The 14,527-nt window shown below is 47.7% G+C and overlaps 2 protein-coding genes across 3 annotated transcripts in view; one reads left to right on the top strand and one right to left on the bottom strand.

Moving 5' to 3' along the window:
- Etfdh (electron transfer flavoprotein dehydrogenase) overlaps positions 1 to 4,326 on the bottom strand; it is a 30,665-nt gene extending 26,339 nt beyond the window's left edge. The window contains exon 1 of one of the 2 annotated variants that reach the window (XM_045131433.1): positions 4,105 to 4,326. Coding sequence is in view for 1 of the 2 variants with exons in the window: in XM_012948185.2 (XP_012803639.2) it covers positions 4,105 to 4,138 (34 nt within the window). In the remaining variant the exon portion in view is untranslated. The remainder of the gene's footprint in view (positions 1 to 4,104) is intronic. The other variant, XM_012948185.2, reaches the window with a different exon arrangement.
- A 416-nt stretch (positions 4,327 to 4,742) lies between these two features.
- On the top strand, positions 4,743 to 7,682 carry C12H4orf46 (chromosome 12 C4orf46 homolog). The gene is made up of 2 exons (XM_045131466.1): positions 4,743 to 4,965; positions 6,567 to 7,682. Exons 1-2 carry the CDS (start codon positions 4,780 to 4,782, stop codon positions 6,720 to 6,722), a joined length of 342 nt encoding a protein of 113 aa, XP_044987401.1. The 5' UTR covers positions 4,743 to 4,779; the 3' UTR covers positions 6,723 to 7,682.
- Positions 7,683 to 14,527: the final 6,845 nt, after the last annotated feature.

Here is a 14,527-nt window from a genome sequence, read left to right as displayed (position 1 = left end):
TCCAAGCCCGTCCACCTGGTCTTCTGAATCACCCTCAACGCCTGAAGTGCTGCGAGTCCTGGGTCAGAGTGGAGGCTACTTACACCCTAACCCCATCCAAACTGCAACTTCTTCACATTACCCTTCTAGACAACCCAATGTTACGTCAGACTCCTGCCCTCCCAATTTAACCCAGACACCCTTCTACCTCTACCCAGCAACTCACAGTCCTGTCTAGAGACTGCAGAAGACCTTATCTACCACGACACAAGAACTTCACTGTCTCCTCCCTGACGCTGATCACATATGATATGTATGGATGGAAGCTGTTCTACCACCACACAGGGGTTGGGAACAACAGGGTATGCTATTGTTTCAGATGACCAGGCAATAGAGACTGGCCCACTGCCTAAAGGAAGTACATCCCAGAGGGCTGGGCTTGCCACAGTCCATTTCCCTGGATAATAGGAATAAGCCTTGCCTGCTCTACAGCAGCTGCCGGGCTGGGACACAGCCTACATCTCTTTTATTGTTATTATTATTTAAAAATATTTTTATTTATTTATTTGCAAGCAGAGGGAGATAGAAGAGAGACAGACATGGAGAATGGGCATGTCAGGGACCCCAGCTGTTGCAAATGGATTCCAGATGCATTTGCCACTTTGTGCATCTGGATTTATATGGATCCTGGGGAAATGAACTCAGGTCATTAGGCTTTGCAGGCAAGCGCCTTAATGACTGAGACATCTTTCCAGTCCCCAGATTATTATTTTTTTTATAAATTATTTTTATTTATTTATTTGAGAGCGACACACACAGAGAGAAAGAGGGAGATAGAAAGAATGGGAGCACCAGGGCCTCCAGCCACTGCAAACGAACTCCAGACGCATGCGCCCCTTGTGCATCTGGCTAACGTGGGTCCTGGGGAATCGAGCCTTGAAACGGGGTCCTTAAGCTTCACAGGCAAGCGCTTAACCACTAAGCCATCTCTCCAGCCCCCCAGATTATTTTAATAAACTTTCTTAAAAAAATTTTTTTTTCAGCTGGGCGTGGTGGCGCACGCCTTTAATCCCAGCACTCGGGAGGCAGAGGTAGGAGGATTGCCGAGAGTTCAAGGCCACCCTGAGACTACAGAGTTAATTCCAGGTCAGCCTGGACCAGAGTGAGACCCTACCTCGAAAAACCAAAAAAAAAAAAAAAAAAAGAAAAAAAAATTTTTTTTTTCAAGGTACGGTCTCACGCTGGTCCAGACTGACCTGGATTTAACTATGTAGTCTCAGGGTGGCCTCAAACTCACCAGCCTAATCTCTTATCAGAAGCTTTCCACAGACCTGCGTGCAGCCATGAAGGACTCTGCTGCGGCCCTTCGCCTGCTACAGCTCATCTCCTGGCATTAGGAGTCCTTCAGAACCATCAAGGCCTTGACCTCATCACAGCCAAGGGAGGAAGCTGTCTCCTCATAAACAAGGAATGTTGCTATTATATAAGCCAATTGGGTAATATAGAATTACAGATAAAATGCTCCAAACTCTGGCTGATAGTCTCTATCCTGGTGCCCCACAGTCCTCAGGACCAATGGACTCTGTCCTGGCACCTCACTGTCCTCAGGACCATGAGGTATGTTTGGAACCATTTGGCCTGGCCACAGCCATTAGTGGGGATATTTCTTTTGTCTTTTTTGTTTTGTTTTTTTGAGGTAGCATCTCACTCTAGCACAGGCTGAGCTGGAATTCACTCTGTATTCTCAGGGTGGCCTCGATCTCATGGCAATCCACCCTACCTCTGCCTCCTGAGTGCTGGGATTAAAGGTGTGTGCCACACACACATATTTCTTTTACTCTTGATAGCCCATTGTCTTTCATCCAAAACGAGGTACATAATATCACACACTAGTCATTCAACCAACTTTTATTAACCTATCCCTCTTTCAGTCAGCATCAACTTTTAGCCTCCACTTCCTGTCCCCTGCTCAGAGGGGACTTGTCAGCGGCTGGCAGGAGCATCTCCTGAAACACCTGACCGTGCTGCTTCACAGCAGGAATGAGTAATGAGAGATGACCACAGCCCTTCTCCTTAACAAGAGGCGGAAGATGGAGTGGAGATGGAGGAGGAGAAGGACAGCAGCCTGGCTGATGACAACTTTAGATGTTCTAGCTTGGGCTAGAGTGAAACCCTACCTTGAAAAACAATAAAAACAAACAAAAAAAAGAAAAAAAAATGAAACAATAATTAGTGCTAGGGCTGGAGAGATGGCTCAGTTGTTAAAGGAATGTCTGCAAAGCTGACAACCTGCGTTCAGTTCCCTAGTACACACATAAAGCCAGATGCGCAAAGTGGCGCATGCACCTGGAGTTCATATGCAGTGGCAAGAGGCCCTGGTGTTCCCATACTCTCTGTCTCAAATAAATAAAACTTAAAAATACCTGTAAAAAGACACATACATTGTAGTTTAGCATACAAGAAGTTAATACAATGTTAATACAATGTTCTGAAAACACTGATCGGAATATGATAAACTTAGTTTTGTTACTTATACATCTACTGATTTGCTGGAAAATATTTGGAAGTGTAGATTCTGATTTCCTCCAGGGGATTAAAAAAAAAGGCACAACCTTTACTCCTTTTCTGAAAACAAACCTGCTATCTCACACTAGAGTTGGACAGTTAGGCACTGTGACTGAATTTTGGTAAATGAAGTCACAAAGTCCACTGAGCTCTTAACACCAAATCAATCACAGCGGGAGCACGTTTGTGTCCACTTATTTGTTGCTAAGTAATGCTGACACTAGGCAATGACAACTGAGACGAATTAGGTCCAAAGAAAAGTCACTGGGCCTAAGACTGAGTGCATCTAAATTAGGCTGTAGAGCAGATGGTCCCGAAGCACACAGCGTATCCTTACATCAGGTGTCAATGAGACGCATGGGTTGAATGTGCAATCCGTACACGTGCAAAATTCCATAACCAAAGCTTCAGTGAAGATTTGAAAAAACTGCCAGGTGTGGTGACACACGCCTTATTCCCAACACTCGAAAGGCAGATGTGGGAGGATCACCACAAGTTCAAGGCCACCCTGAGACTACACAGTGAATTCCAGGTCAGCCTGAGCTAGAGTGAAACTCTACCTAGAAAAACCAAAGCCAAAAAAAAGCTGACAAAAGGTTTGAAAAATTCAGCTGGGCTGGGGAGGATCGTTCAATTGTTACAAAGCTGCTGACCCAGGTCTCACTCCTCAGAACCCACATAAAGCCATAGATACACAAAGTAGCGCTTGCATCTGGAGTTCAGCAGCAGCAGCAACAGGTTTTGGTGCACCCATACTCTTCCTCTCCCCTTGTAAATAAATGAATAAAAAAATTTAAAAATCCCCAAATCAGTTATAACAGAATTCAAGACCCTGCAAACTTTTCTTGGTTTTCTTTCGCTTTTAAGTAAAACTTGAAAAAAAAAAAATCAATTGTTTCTAAACTGGGCGTGGTGGCGCACGCCTTTAACCCCAGTACTCGGGAGGCAGAGGTAGGAGGATCGCTGCCAGTTCAAGGCCACCTTGAGACTCCATAGTGAATTCCGGCTCAGCCTGACCTAGAGTGCGACTCTACCTCGGAAAAAATGAAAATCAATTGTTTCAAGCACCCATACGATAAGCTCCTAGCGTCGAGGAATGTGCAGAAAAATTTCCCAGCTCCAGATAGAACTGGTGACACGGGCAGCACGTGAACAGCTGTCATGACGGGACACATCAGACTTCACGGTCAAGCTGGACCAGGACGGCGACACACCTCAAAGCCAGGCCAGAGCCAAGGAGGGAAACGAGCAAAGACAGTGTTATTATTTTTTTTCTCCATTCCTAACAAGGCAACTGCCAACACCTGAGTCTTGGGATCAGGGTTAGGGCTAGGATTTGGGACGACTGAACTGAGGGGTCCCGGAGGGGCCGGGGGGACCGGCTTCCTCCGCCCGTGACCTTTCACCTAGCTGTCACTCTTCCAAGTGGGGCGACTTCAAGGAGAGGACGCGGGTCACCCCGAGGACGGCGACGAGGGACAGGCGGCCCGCAGTGACCCCTCGCCCGGGCGCAGCGTCTGCACCTGCCCACGGGGCCCCCCGCCCGGCCTTCCCACTCACCCCGGCGGGGCAGCTTGGCGAGGGTCGCCAGCATATTCACAGTGACCCCGACCCTCGGTCACGCCGGAGAGAAGCAGGCCTGTGGGCAGCGGACAGCGAACCCGGACTTCTAGGCCACGGGGGGCACCATCACCCGCTGCCAGCGTCCACCGCCCCGCTCCAGGCTGTTCCACCGACCGCCCTTGTTTTCCCGGCGACCCCGCCTTCCCCCGCCTCTGCGCCGGCGCCGCGGAGGACGCGAAGGCCTGCAGAAGCTTCCGGGTCACCTACGGGCAAGCGATAACACCCCCCCCCTTGGGGACTACAACTCCCAGCGTGCATCGCGGCACGCTGCGGATTGGGCCTGCGCTTCCTCCCTACGAGTATGCGGGGGAAGGGGGGAGGGGAGGAAAGAGCCAGAAGCCACCGCGTGAGCGCACGCGCGCTGGAAGGTATCAAGGGCGGGTGTGCGCGCGGCATTCTGGGAGTTGTAGTGTCGCCGCGGCGGGGGTGTGGACCGGATGGATGTGTGATTGGCTGTCCGGTAAATGAGGCGCCCTGGCGGAGAAGGCGGGGTGGGACTCGGGGAGGGACGGAGGGAGGGAAGGAGGAGGCGGAGCCGCGGGGCTTCGGGCGCGGGCGATTGAAAGGCCGTTGTTCTCGTTTGGTCCGGCCCGGCGGGCCGAGCCGTTCGCTATGGCGCACCGCGAGGAGCTGCGGGCCTCCCCGCCGCCGCCGCCGCCGCCCTCGTCCCCGTCGCCGTCGCCGTCCTCAGACGCGGCCGCGGCACCTCCCCTCGGCGACCCGGCGTGGCGGGTTCCGAGCCGGAGCGGCGTGGGCCCGGCGGACCCGTTGGAGGAGGTGGAGCTGCAAATCGGCGACGTGAGTGTCCCGCGGGGCTCGGGCCGGGTCGGCGGGCGTGGGCGCGGGAGGCCCCGGTCCCCCGGCCCGAGCTGCTGGAGCGCCGCCCGGAGCCCGCTCTGGCGCTTGGCCCCCGGCCCGGGGCCGGCTGCGCCTGCCGCCGTGTGTTGCTGGCCTGCTCCGTGCCGGGGCTGAGGGCCGCGTTGGCCTCCCGGGGAGTCCAGAAGTTTCTGTCCCCGTCCCGAACCCCCAGAAACTAGCCCCCTGCTCTAACACAGGGCCACGCTGGGGACCTTGGAGCGGGTGAGTGGCACGAAGGCTGTAGCGGATAACCTGCTTGGTTCGTGGAATGACCCCCTTCAGTTCAGATTGGAGGTCACTGCTCAACTTTAAAAAGAAAATACATTTTTATTTATTTGACACAGAGAAAGAGATGGGGGAGGACTGAATGAATGCATGAATGGGTGCGCCAGGGCCACCTGCCACTGCAAACGAACTCCAGATGCGTGCGCCCTCTTGTGCATATCTGGCTTATGTGGGTTCTGGGGAATGGAACCAGGGTCCTTTGGCTATGCAGGCAAACGTCTTAACCGCCAAACCATCTCTCCAGCACTCCCCCCCCCCTTTTTTTAATAGATGACTAGGGCCTGAGCAGATGGCTTAGTGGTTAAAGGTGCTTGGTTGCTAAGCCTGCCCAAGTTCATTTCCCCAGCACTCATCTAAACCGCGATTATGCATTTGTTCATTTGCAAAGGCAAGCCATCCTGTGCCCCCCCCCCACACTCATGAAAATAAAGTTAAAAATTTTAAAAATAGGTGGGAAAAGTTCAGATCCAGGGTTTATTTTTGCAGAACAGTGGTCACGAGTAAATATGCAGTTAAGTACTGGTGTGCTGTCTAAGAACAGGGTCATCTTATATATATATTTTTTTCATTTTATATTTTAAGCAATGTTGAATGTAAAAAAGTTGTAAAGGTTAGCTGTAAAAGTGTGTTTTTTCCATTTGTGTGTGATTTTAAGGGTGTCAGAGTTCAGAGTATCTGTCCTTTGACTTTTACATTTTTATCGTCTGACAGTGTTAGCAGGTAAATACAGTGTGACAATGTCTTTGTTTCCTAAGTGTCAGTAAGGATTGTTTATGACAGACTCTCTTAGCTACTTCTGATACTTAGCAGTCATGGGTGTCCAAGTGGCTCTGTGTTTTAAATTAAAAAAGCTGACTTGCCATGTCTCTCATGTAATAAGTATTTTTTTTTTTTTTTTTTGGCAGACATGTTTCCTCAGAGCTTACATAAGGAATAAGAATTTTGGGAGCTGGGAGCCTGGCTCAGTGGGAGAGCCATGTGCTTAGTGTACTTGGAGGCCCTGGGTTCATGAATTTCTTAAGATTCTTGGGAAGAGACAGTGTTTTTAGTCGAAAACTTAAACTGTTTTTGAACAAAACACTTGGGTATTGGAATCAGGGTTTTAGCTATTTTTAGGCTATCAAGTTAGATGAGAACTTTAAAACGTGTTTGGGGTTTGGGATACACCTCAGTGATAGAGCAATTACCTTGCATGCACAAGTCTCTGGATTCAGTCCCCAAGCATCAGCTGTTTGACTTTTTGTTTTATATTTCAGGCGGCATTTTCATTGACCAAGCTTCTTGAAGCCACGTCTGCGGTCTCGGCTCAGGTGGAAGAGCTTGCTCTGAAATGCACAGAAAATGCTCGCTGCCTTAAGAAGTGGCGGGGCCTCCTGAAAGAAGGCTATGATTCTCTGAAGCCTAGCAGCTGACTGGGCATGCTCAGTTCAGATAATCACTGTGATCCACATTGCTCGCACACAAATGATGTTTGCACACATACCACATTTATAGGATGATCTCTTCCATTCTGCAGACTCAGAATGAAATTTTTCTTGGTTATCTTGACTTTTGTGAAAACAGAGTACTGAAACTGTTCTTATTAATGTTGATCAGTATTTAACTTTAAATACTTTCTGCCCTCTAAACTTTCCAAACTTTTTATTGATGCCTTTCATAAATGTAAACAATATACCATGATCTTAATTCCCTCCCGTTGCCCTTCCCTCCCCCTTCTATTGAATCCCTTTTTTCCAACTAGTGTCTATTTTGATGTCCTTGGTCCCCCCGCCCCCCGCTTCTATTATGTAGTCTTGTGTCAATGGCATCTGCCACTGTCTGCCCTCTAAACTTTTGTCAGACCATTTATGAACATTAATTCCATTGATAGGTAAATGATTTTAGCAGTGCCTTCATGAACTCGATCATTTGTTTGGCAAGACCATGTCAGGAATGACTGCGTTTGGAAGAAGGTTCTTCTTTCCCATGGGATTTTGACTTCCACAGGTCTTGTTCTCTGGCGGGTGTTCAGGTCCATACCCATGCTTCTGAGCAGAGGCAGATCACACTCCTGAGTAAAAGACTTGCTAGACATAACCCAAAGCTGCTTTTTCTTCCAATGAATACAAAAGTGTCCCTTAAAATATGTATGAACTTAAACTTCATTGACTTGGAAAAAAAAAAGTTCTATTTTTTTGTATAAGGATTTGAATTTTTTACCTTTCTTGAGTCAGGGTTTTCTTTGTAGTTCATGCTGTTCTTAAATTTGTATTCCTCCTGTCTGGGCCTCCTGGTGTGGACCACCGTGCCTACCTACCCTGGGGTTTGATTTTGGATGATCAATTTTTAAAAAGCGGGTATTTTTTCCATTTGACGATTTTTTTTTTTTTAAAGCTTTTACAGGGGCTAGAGAGATGGTTTAGTGATTAAGGTGCTTGCTTGTGAAGCTCAGAGACACAGGTTTGATTCCCCAGTACCCATGTAAGCCAGATGCACAAGGTGGTGCGGGTGTCTGTAGTTTATTTGCAGTGGTTTGAGTCCCTGGTGTGCCCATTCTCTTCCCCTCCTTTCTCTCCACCTCTTTCTCACAAATAAATAATAAGCTTTTATGGACTGGGGAGATGGCTCAGTGGTTAAAGGCACTTGCTTGTAAAGCCTGCCAGCCCGGGTTCAATGCCTTAATACCCACATAAAGCCAGACACACAAAGTGGTGCATGACCTGGAGTTCACTTGCTGTGGCAAGAGGACCTGGTGTGCCCATTCCCTCCCTCCCTCACAGGTGAATTAATAAAAACATTTTTTTAAAAAAGCCTTCATTCAGAAATGAAAATTTGTCTAGAAAGAATGCATGCTTTTCTCTGCTTATTTATGTAGTTCACTGCTTTTACAGTCAATATTTCTTATAGTTGGTGTTGGCTGTTTTTGAAATTTGCCTTAGTAGATTTGCAGCTGTTGTTCCTTTGGAGCTTTGCAAGTTGCTGACATGATAACTGTAAGTTACTTTGCAGCATATCAAGCTTAAATGCTGTGACTGTTTTTATGTCGTTTGGCCTGGTGGCCTGTCCTGGCTCTTTCTTCCCTTGTGGTTTGTGTGAAGTGTCAGCAGCCACCTGATGCTCTTCTATGCCGACTCTGGGAGCAGCTTTCCTGCAGTGCCTTCGTAGATGCGTTGATGTGCACAGGACTCGGGTCCACAGCTCCACAGTGGAGCTGCGGTAGGGGACGGATGGACGGGCAAAGTTGAGTTTGTTTAGCATATTTAGGTCCTTAGTCTTGAGTTTTTCCTTAATGTAAAGATCACCCATAGGGTGTGATCTGTACCAAAGGGATGCTTCCTTCAGTGTAAGAAAAATATTCCCCTTAATGTATTCTGAAGATAAATATTTTTAAATGTATAAAAATAAACTTATTATGAGCAAGTTTCAGTTGATTTCTTTGAGTTCATTATTTTGAAACATTGTGCACGTGTGTGTGTGTGTGTGTGTGTGTGTGTGTGTGTTTGTGTGTGCGCGTGTGTGTGCGTGCATGCAGAGGTCAATGTTGGGCGTATTTCTCCACCTGAGTTTTTGTTCACTGAGCCTGGAGCTCACCAGTTGGGCTAGATTAGCCAGCGAACCCCAGGGATGATCTTTTCACCCCCTAGCGCTGGGATTCCAGGCGCACACTACCACGCCCAACTTTTTACAAGGGTGCTGGGGATCTGAACCCAAGTACTCATGCTTGCATAGCAAGCACCTTACCAACTGAGCCATCCTCCCCAGCCCTGACATTTAAAAGCTTTATGACATTTCACACATACGGGAAAGGTGGACATAGAGAACTGCTCTGCACTCCAACTGTGCACTTTAATATTTACTTTTATTTTCAGACCTGTGAGTGCGTACACAGACAAATTGGAAGCTATTTTGACCACAGATTACAGTTAGTGGTGGTTTAAACCCTGCTCCCCACGCCAAGCTGGGGATTGAGCCCTGGGTCATGTACATGCTAAGTAAGTGTCTACCGTGAGCAACACCCTTAGCCCTGCCGTTTATGGGTTTGCATGTTTCACATTTGAGTATACTTTTTTATTTTTATTTAAGGCCAGGCTGGCCTTGAACTTGATATATATATAGTTGATAATGACCTTGAACTCCTAGTCCTGCCTACACATCTGAAGTTCTGTGATGAAAATTGTCCCTGGGCTGGGGAAATGGCTTAGTGGTTAAGGTGTTTGCCTGCGAAGCCTAAGGGTCCTGGTTCGATTCCCCAAGACCCATCTTAGCCAGATGCACAAGGGGGCACATGCATCTGGAGTGCATTTGCAGTGGCTGGAGGCCCTGTCATGCCCATTCTGTCTGCTGCTGTCACTCAAAAGAAATATATATGTTTAAAAAAATATCCCTTTTAATATTTCTTTTTGTAGTACATTGTAGGAAAGAATGAGCTCCAAAGATTTTCTTAAAGACAAATTCCTTAATTGGGTCATTTGTTTATTGCAAGTTCCACACAAACTTCAGAGGCAAGTTTAATACTCTGATTCCATGAACTTTCGAAAGACCCAGGAGACTAAAGTCTGGTGTAATAGTTTCAAGAATGTAATCAACTATTTTCTAGTTGGATTTGAGACTTACTCCACGGGAGGGAATTCGTATCTGGTACTGTAAACTTGGTTGAAAGTCCATGGCTGGAGTCTGTAATAGGGAGGCTGCCCACTGTGGTTTTGCCGAGTGAACATGCTATGCATGTTAAAGCTGCCTTCTAAACGTGCCTGTGGATGAGTGCTCTTGTCAGCTTCGGACAGAGAAGGTTCTTTCTACAGTGAGTGGTGGTTACCACAGAGACACATAACTGGTAAAAAGTGCTGAGAATAAGTGACTGTTGAGCGCCCAGTGCTAAATGGATATCTGTGCCACCCCTCCCCTCTCCAAGGCTCAGAGAACCCTGCAGAAGAGGGGTGGGAAGAATGTCAGAACCGGAGGCTGGAGAGGAGTGCCGTGGAGTGTGCCATCCCATGTAACCTGCATTGCATTCCCGAGCTCAGCGGCTGTGATGACCCGCGTGAGATTGGGCTCTCGGCACTCCTTCAGGGAAGGAACATCCCTAGGTTCGGGGATAAAAGGACGTGGGTGGATATAAGAGATGCTTATGAGTATCGTCAGGGGAAGACTGATGATTTGATGTGGTAAGAGAGAGATCGTGGCCAAGCATGACTGAGATTTTTAGGTGTGTCCACTGAGTGCCATTGAGTAGGTCAGGGTTCCAGGAGGAGAATCGGGTGTCAGAGAGCAAGCACACACTCACACAAGGCTGACATTAAAGGGCCAGTGAGATAAGCCAGTGGAAATCAGTGGGAAGTTGTACGCCCAAATGCCAACCCACAAGAGAGAACAGGCTCGTAAAAATCTCACGGGAATCAGAATGTGGTGACAAGCCATGTAAGTGGACAAGATGGCCACAGCTTGTAGATAAGGAAAAGGCTTATAACCATGAGTGAACCAGACTTCCCGTGAAAGAACTTTCTCAACAAACACACGCGCACCACCATACTTGGCTCTTTTGAGGTCTATTTCTGGGGCAGTTTTTCCTTCTTGTTGCTGGGACAAAACACCTGACTAGAAGCAGCTTATGGAAGGAAAGATTTATTTTGCCTTACAGTTTTGAGGGGGAGCATGGCAGTGCTGACAGCCAGGGTGCCACGTCTTGTCACATCAGCTGGGAGAAAGCAAGACTGAGCTGGGTAGCTAGCTCGCTGGCCAGCAGGGTTTGACTGTCAACTCACAAGGCATGCCCGCAGTGACGCACCTCCTGCAGCAAGGCTATAGCTCTCAAAGACTGCACCAGCTAAGTGTGAGACTTAATCACACGTGCACCCATGAGGCTAGGAGGGACATTTCACATTCAAACCACCTCATTTACCCAGAGTGCTCCACTCTGTACCATTGAAGAATAGATTCATTTTACTGCTTCCTTTGTGGAGTGCCGTGCATGGAGGCCAGGACTCTAGCTGCATGGCCCTTGTGGTGGTTTGATCCAGGTGTGTTCTGAATGCTAGGTCCTCAAGTGGTGGCAGTTTGGGGATTGGAGCCTCATGGAGGTGATCTGTTGTTGGGGGAGGGTTTATGGGTGTTATAGCAAGCTTTCTCTTGCCAGTGTGTGGCACACTCTCCTGCTGCTGTTGTCCACCTGATATTGGCCAGGAGGTGATGTCCCCCCTATGCTCATGCTGTTTTCTCTGTCATCATGGAGCTTCCCTGAGTCTTTTTTAAAAATATTTTTATTTATGAGAGAGAGAACGGGCGCACCAGGGCCTCCAGCCACTGCAAACGAACTATAGACATATGGGCCACCATGTGAATCTGGCTTATGTGGGTACTGGGGAATTGAACCTAGGTCCTTAGGATTAGCAAGCAAGTGCCTTAACTGTTAAGCTATCTCTTCAGCCCTCCCCTCCAGTCTTTAAGTTAAAATAAACCCTTTCCCCCAGCAAGTTGCTCTTGGTCGGTGTTTTCTGCCAGCAACACAAAGCTGACTGCAACAGCCCTCCCCCCTTCTTCCCCCCTGCTTTGTCTTCAGGTCTTTTACTTTTCTTTGGTTTTTCGAGGTAGGGTCTCACTCTAGCCCAGGCTGACCTGGAATTCACTATGGAGTCTCAGGGTGGCCTTGAACTCACGGCAATCCTCCTACCTCGGCCTCCCGAGTGCTGGGCTTAAAGACGTGCGCCACCATGCCCGGCTCCCTCTTTGTCTTCAAGAGCTTTGGTTTACCCACTAATTAGTTGGGAGAGATTATGTGTTAGCATGCTGATTTAGGACAAACACACACACACACACACACACACACACACGCACACACACACGCACACACGCACACACACACACACAGAGTAAGTGTGCCAGAGCCTGTTGCTTCTGCAAACAAGCCCCGGATGCATAATTCACACTGTGCATCTGGCCCTATGTAGGTAATGGGGGAATGGAGCCTGGGCCAGCAGGCTTTGCAAGCAAGCTCCTTTAACTGCTCAGCCATCTCCCCAGCTCCCGCCTCGCCAAATTTAAATCTAGATTCTACATGTGACAGAAAACACGTGGTACTTGCCTTTCAGAATGTGACTTGTTTCCTTTAACATAATGATATCCAGATCAGAGAAACAGGGTTTCTGAGCTGGGTGTGGTGGCACACACCTTTAATCCCAGCACTGGGGAGGCAGAGGTAGGAGGATTGTCGTGAGTTCAAGGCCACCCTGAGACTCCATAGTGAATTCCAGGTCAGCCTGGGCTAGAGTGAGACCTTACCTCGAAAAAAAGAAAAACAACAACAACAAAAGCAGGGTTTCTATGACCACAGCTTATTAAGCTCTGCGTCAGGCAACTGAGCATGGGATTGCAAAAATTTGTTAACAGTTAAGTAGTTCTTAAATGTATAATGACCAAAAATTAATTTAAAATTAATGCACAATGAATTTGAAGTGTTTCTGGTAGTGCTCACTGCTGTTGCATCATGGGACTTTACTGCAGCCTTGGTTCTGAACGCACAACTCATGTTTTGTATTTTGCCATCAGGCCATGCAACATCAATGCATACTGCCTGCAACATCTTGGCTCAGACTCCAGACTACTGTATGTTATATTTAATTTATTTGTGAGAAAGAGAGACAGAGAGGGGGATAACAAGGGAGGGAGAGAGAGAGAGAGAGGGAGAGAGAGAGAGAGAGGGGGGGGGGGGAGAGGGAGAGGGAGAGTGTGTGTGAGAGCGCGCACGAGCGCGCGAATGGATGCACCAGGGCTTCCAGCCACTGCAAATGAACTCCAAATCATGTGCCACCTTGTGCATCTGGCTTACAGGTGTCCTGAGGAATAGAACCTTGTCCTTTGGCCTTGGAAGCAAGTGCCTTAACCACTAAGCCATCTCTCTCGCCCTATTGTATGTTATGAATCACAATGTTTTTATTGTGCATACATTTTTTTTTTTTGCTCCTGTAGAAACATAACAGTTTAGTTATAGAAAACAAAGATATTAAAACATTTTCTGGGCTGGGTCTTGGATGCACTGGCAGGGCACACAGGAGGCAAAACCAGCTCTTCATGACAACTATTTATCCTTAGAGGAAAAATTGCACATGCAAACCTCTTTCTTGAAGCTGAGTTCGTGAACCAGCGCCTTTCAGCTCTCCTCCTTTTTGCCCCTCTTGTAATTGCCTGAGGAGCAATATAATTACCTTACCATAAAACCCACCCATCAAAAGGGTGCAACTCACTGGCTTTTAGCATAGTTGCTGAGTTAGTTAATCCACCCCATCAGCACTTTAGAACCTAGAGTCTACAAAGATATCTGGATCTACTCCTGTCTCTGGCCCTGGTGATCTCAAATCCACTTTCTGTCTCTCTGGATTCACTTCTAGATATTTAATACAAGTGGAATCATCTGAGATTTTCCCTTCCCTGTCTGTCTTCTAAAATATTCTTCATTCTGTAGCATGTATTATACTTCATTTCTTTTTTTTCCTTTTTTTTTGTGGGGGGGGGTTTTCGAGGTAGGGTCTCACTCTAGTTCAGGCTGACCTGGAATTCACTATGGAGTCTCAGGGTGGCCGTGAACTCATGGCGATCCTCTTACCTCTGCCTCCCGAGTGCTGAGATTAAAGGTGTGCACCACCACGCCCGGCTCTTCATTTCTTTTTAAAAAATATTTTACTTACTTATGAGAGAAAGAGAGAGATGGCATGCTAGGACCTCTAGCCATTGCAAATGAATTTTAGACACATGTGCCACCTTGTGCGTCTAGCTTTACACGGGGTACTGGGGAATTGAACCCCAGTCCTTAGGCTTTGTAGGCAAGTGCCTTAACCACTGAGTCAACTCTCCAGCCCACTTCATTTCTTTTGATGGGAATATTGTAGATAGCTTCACATTGGTGGGATGAACATCCAAACCAGACACAGTTTTCAGGAGGAAGGGATTTATTTCAAGCTTACAGATCCAGAGGGAGTTCCATCTTTGGTGGAAGGAACTGCTACACTCCCGAGCAGAGAGAAGCAACCAAACAGCCAGCAAGTACCAACAAGGAACAAGCATGAATGGACAGCAAGCAGCAAGAACCCCTCTTGAGCTCAGACTGCTCTGCATACCTTTGGGCTGGAAATCAGATCTGCCCCCAAACACACCTTAGGACTGGATCCCAGAATCCACCTGCAGTGACTCCTTCTCCAGGCAGGTGGCCGGAGAGCCAAGTTGCATTTTTTAATTAAACAACTGAGTC

Source organism: Jaculus jaculus, chromosome 12 (assembly GCF_020740685.1).
Source record: "Jaculus jaculus isolate mJacJac1 chromosome 12, mJacJac1.mat.Y.cur, whole genome shotgun sequence".
Lineage (NCBI taxonomy): Eukaryota > Metazoa > Chordata > Mammalia > Rodentia > Dipodidae > Jaculus > Jaculus jaculus.
This window is presented reverse-complemented; position numbering and strand designations above follow the sequence as displayed.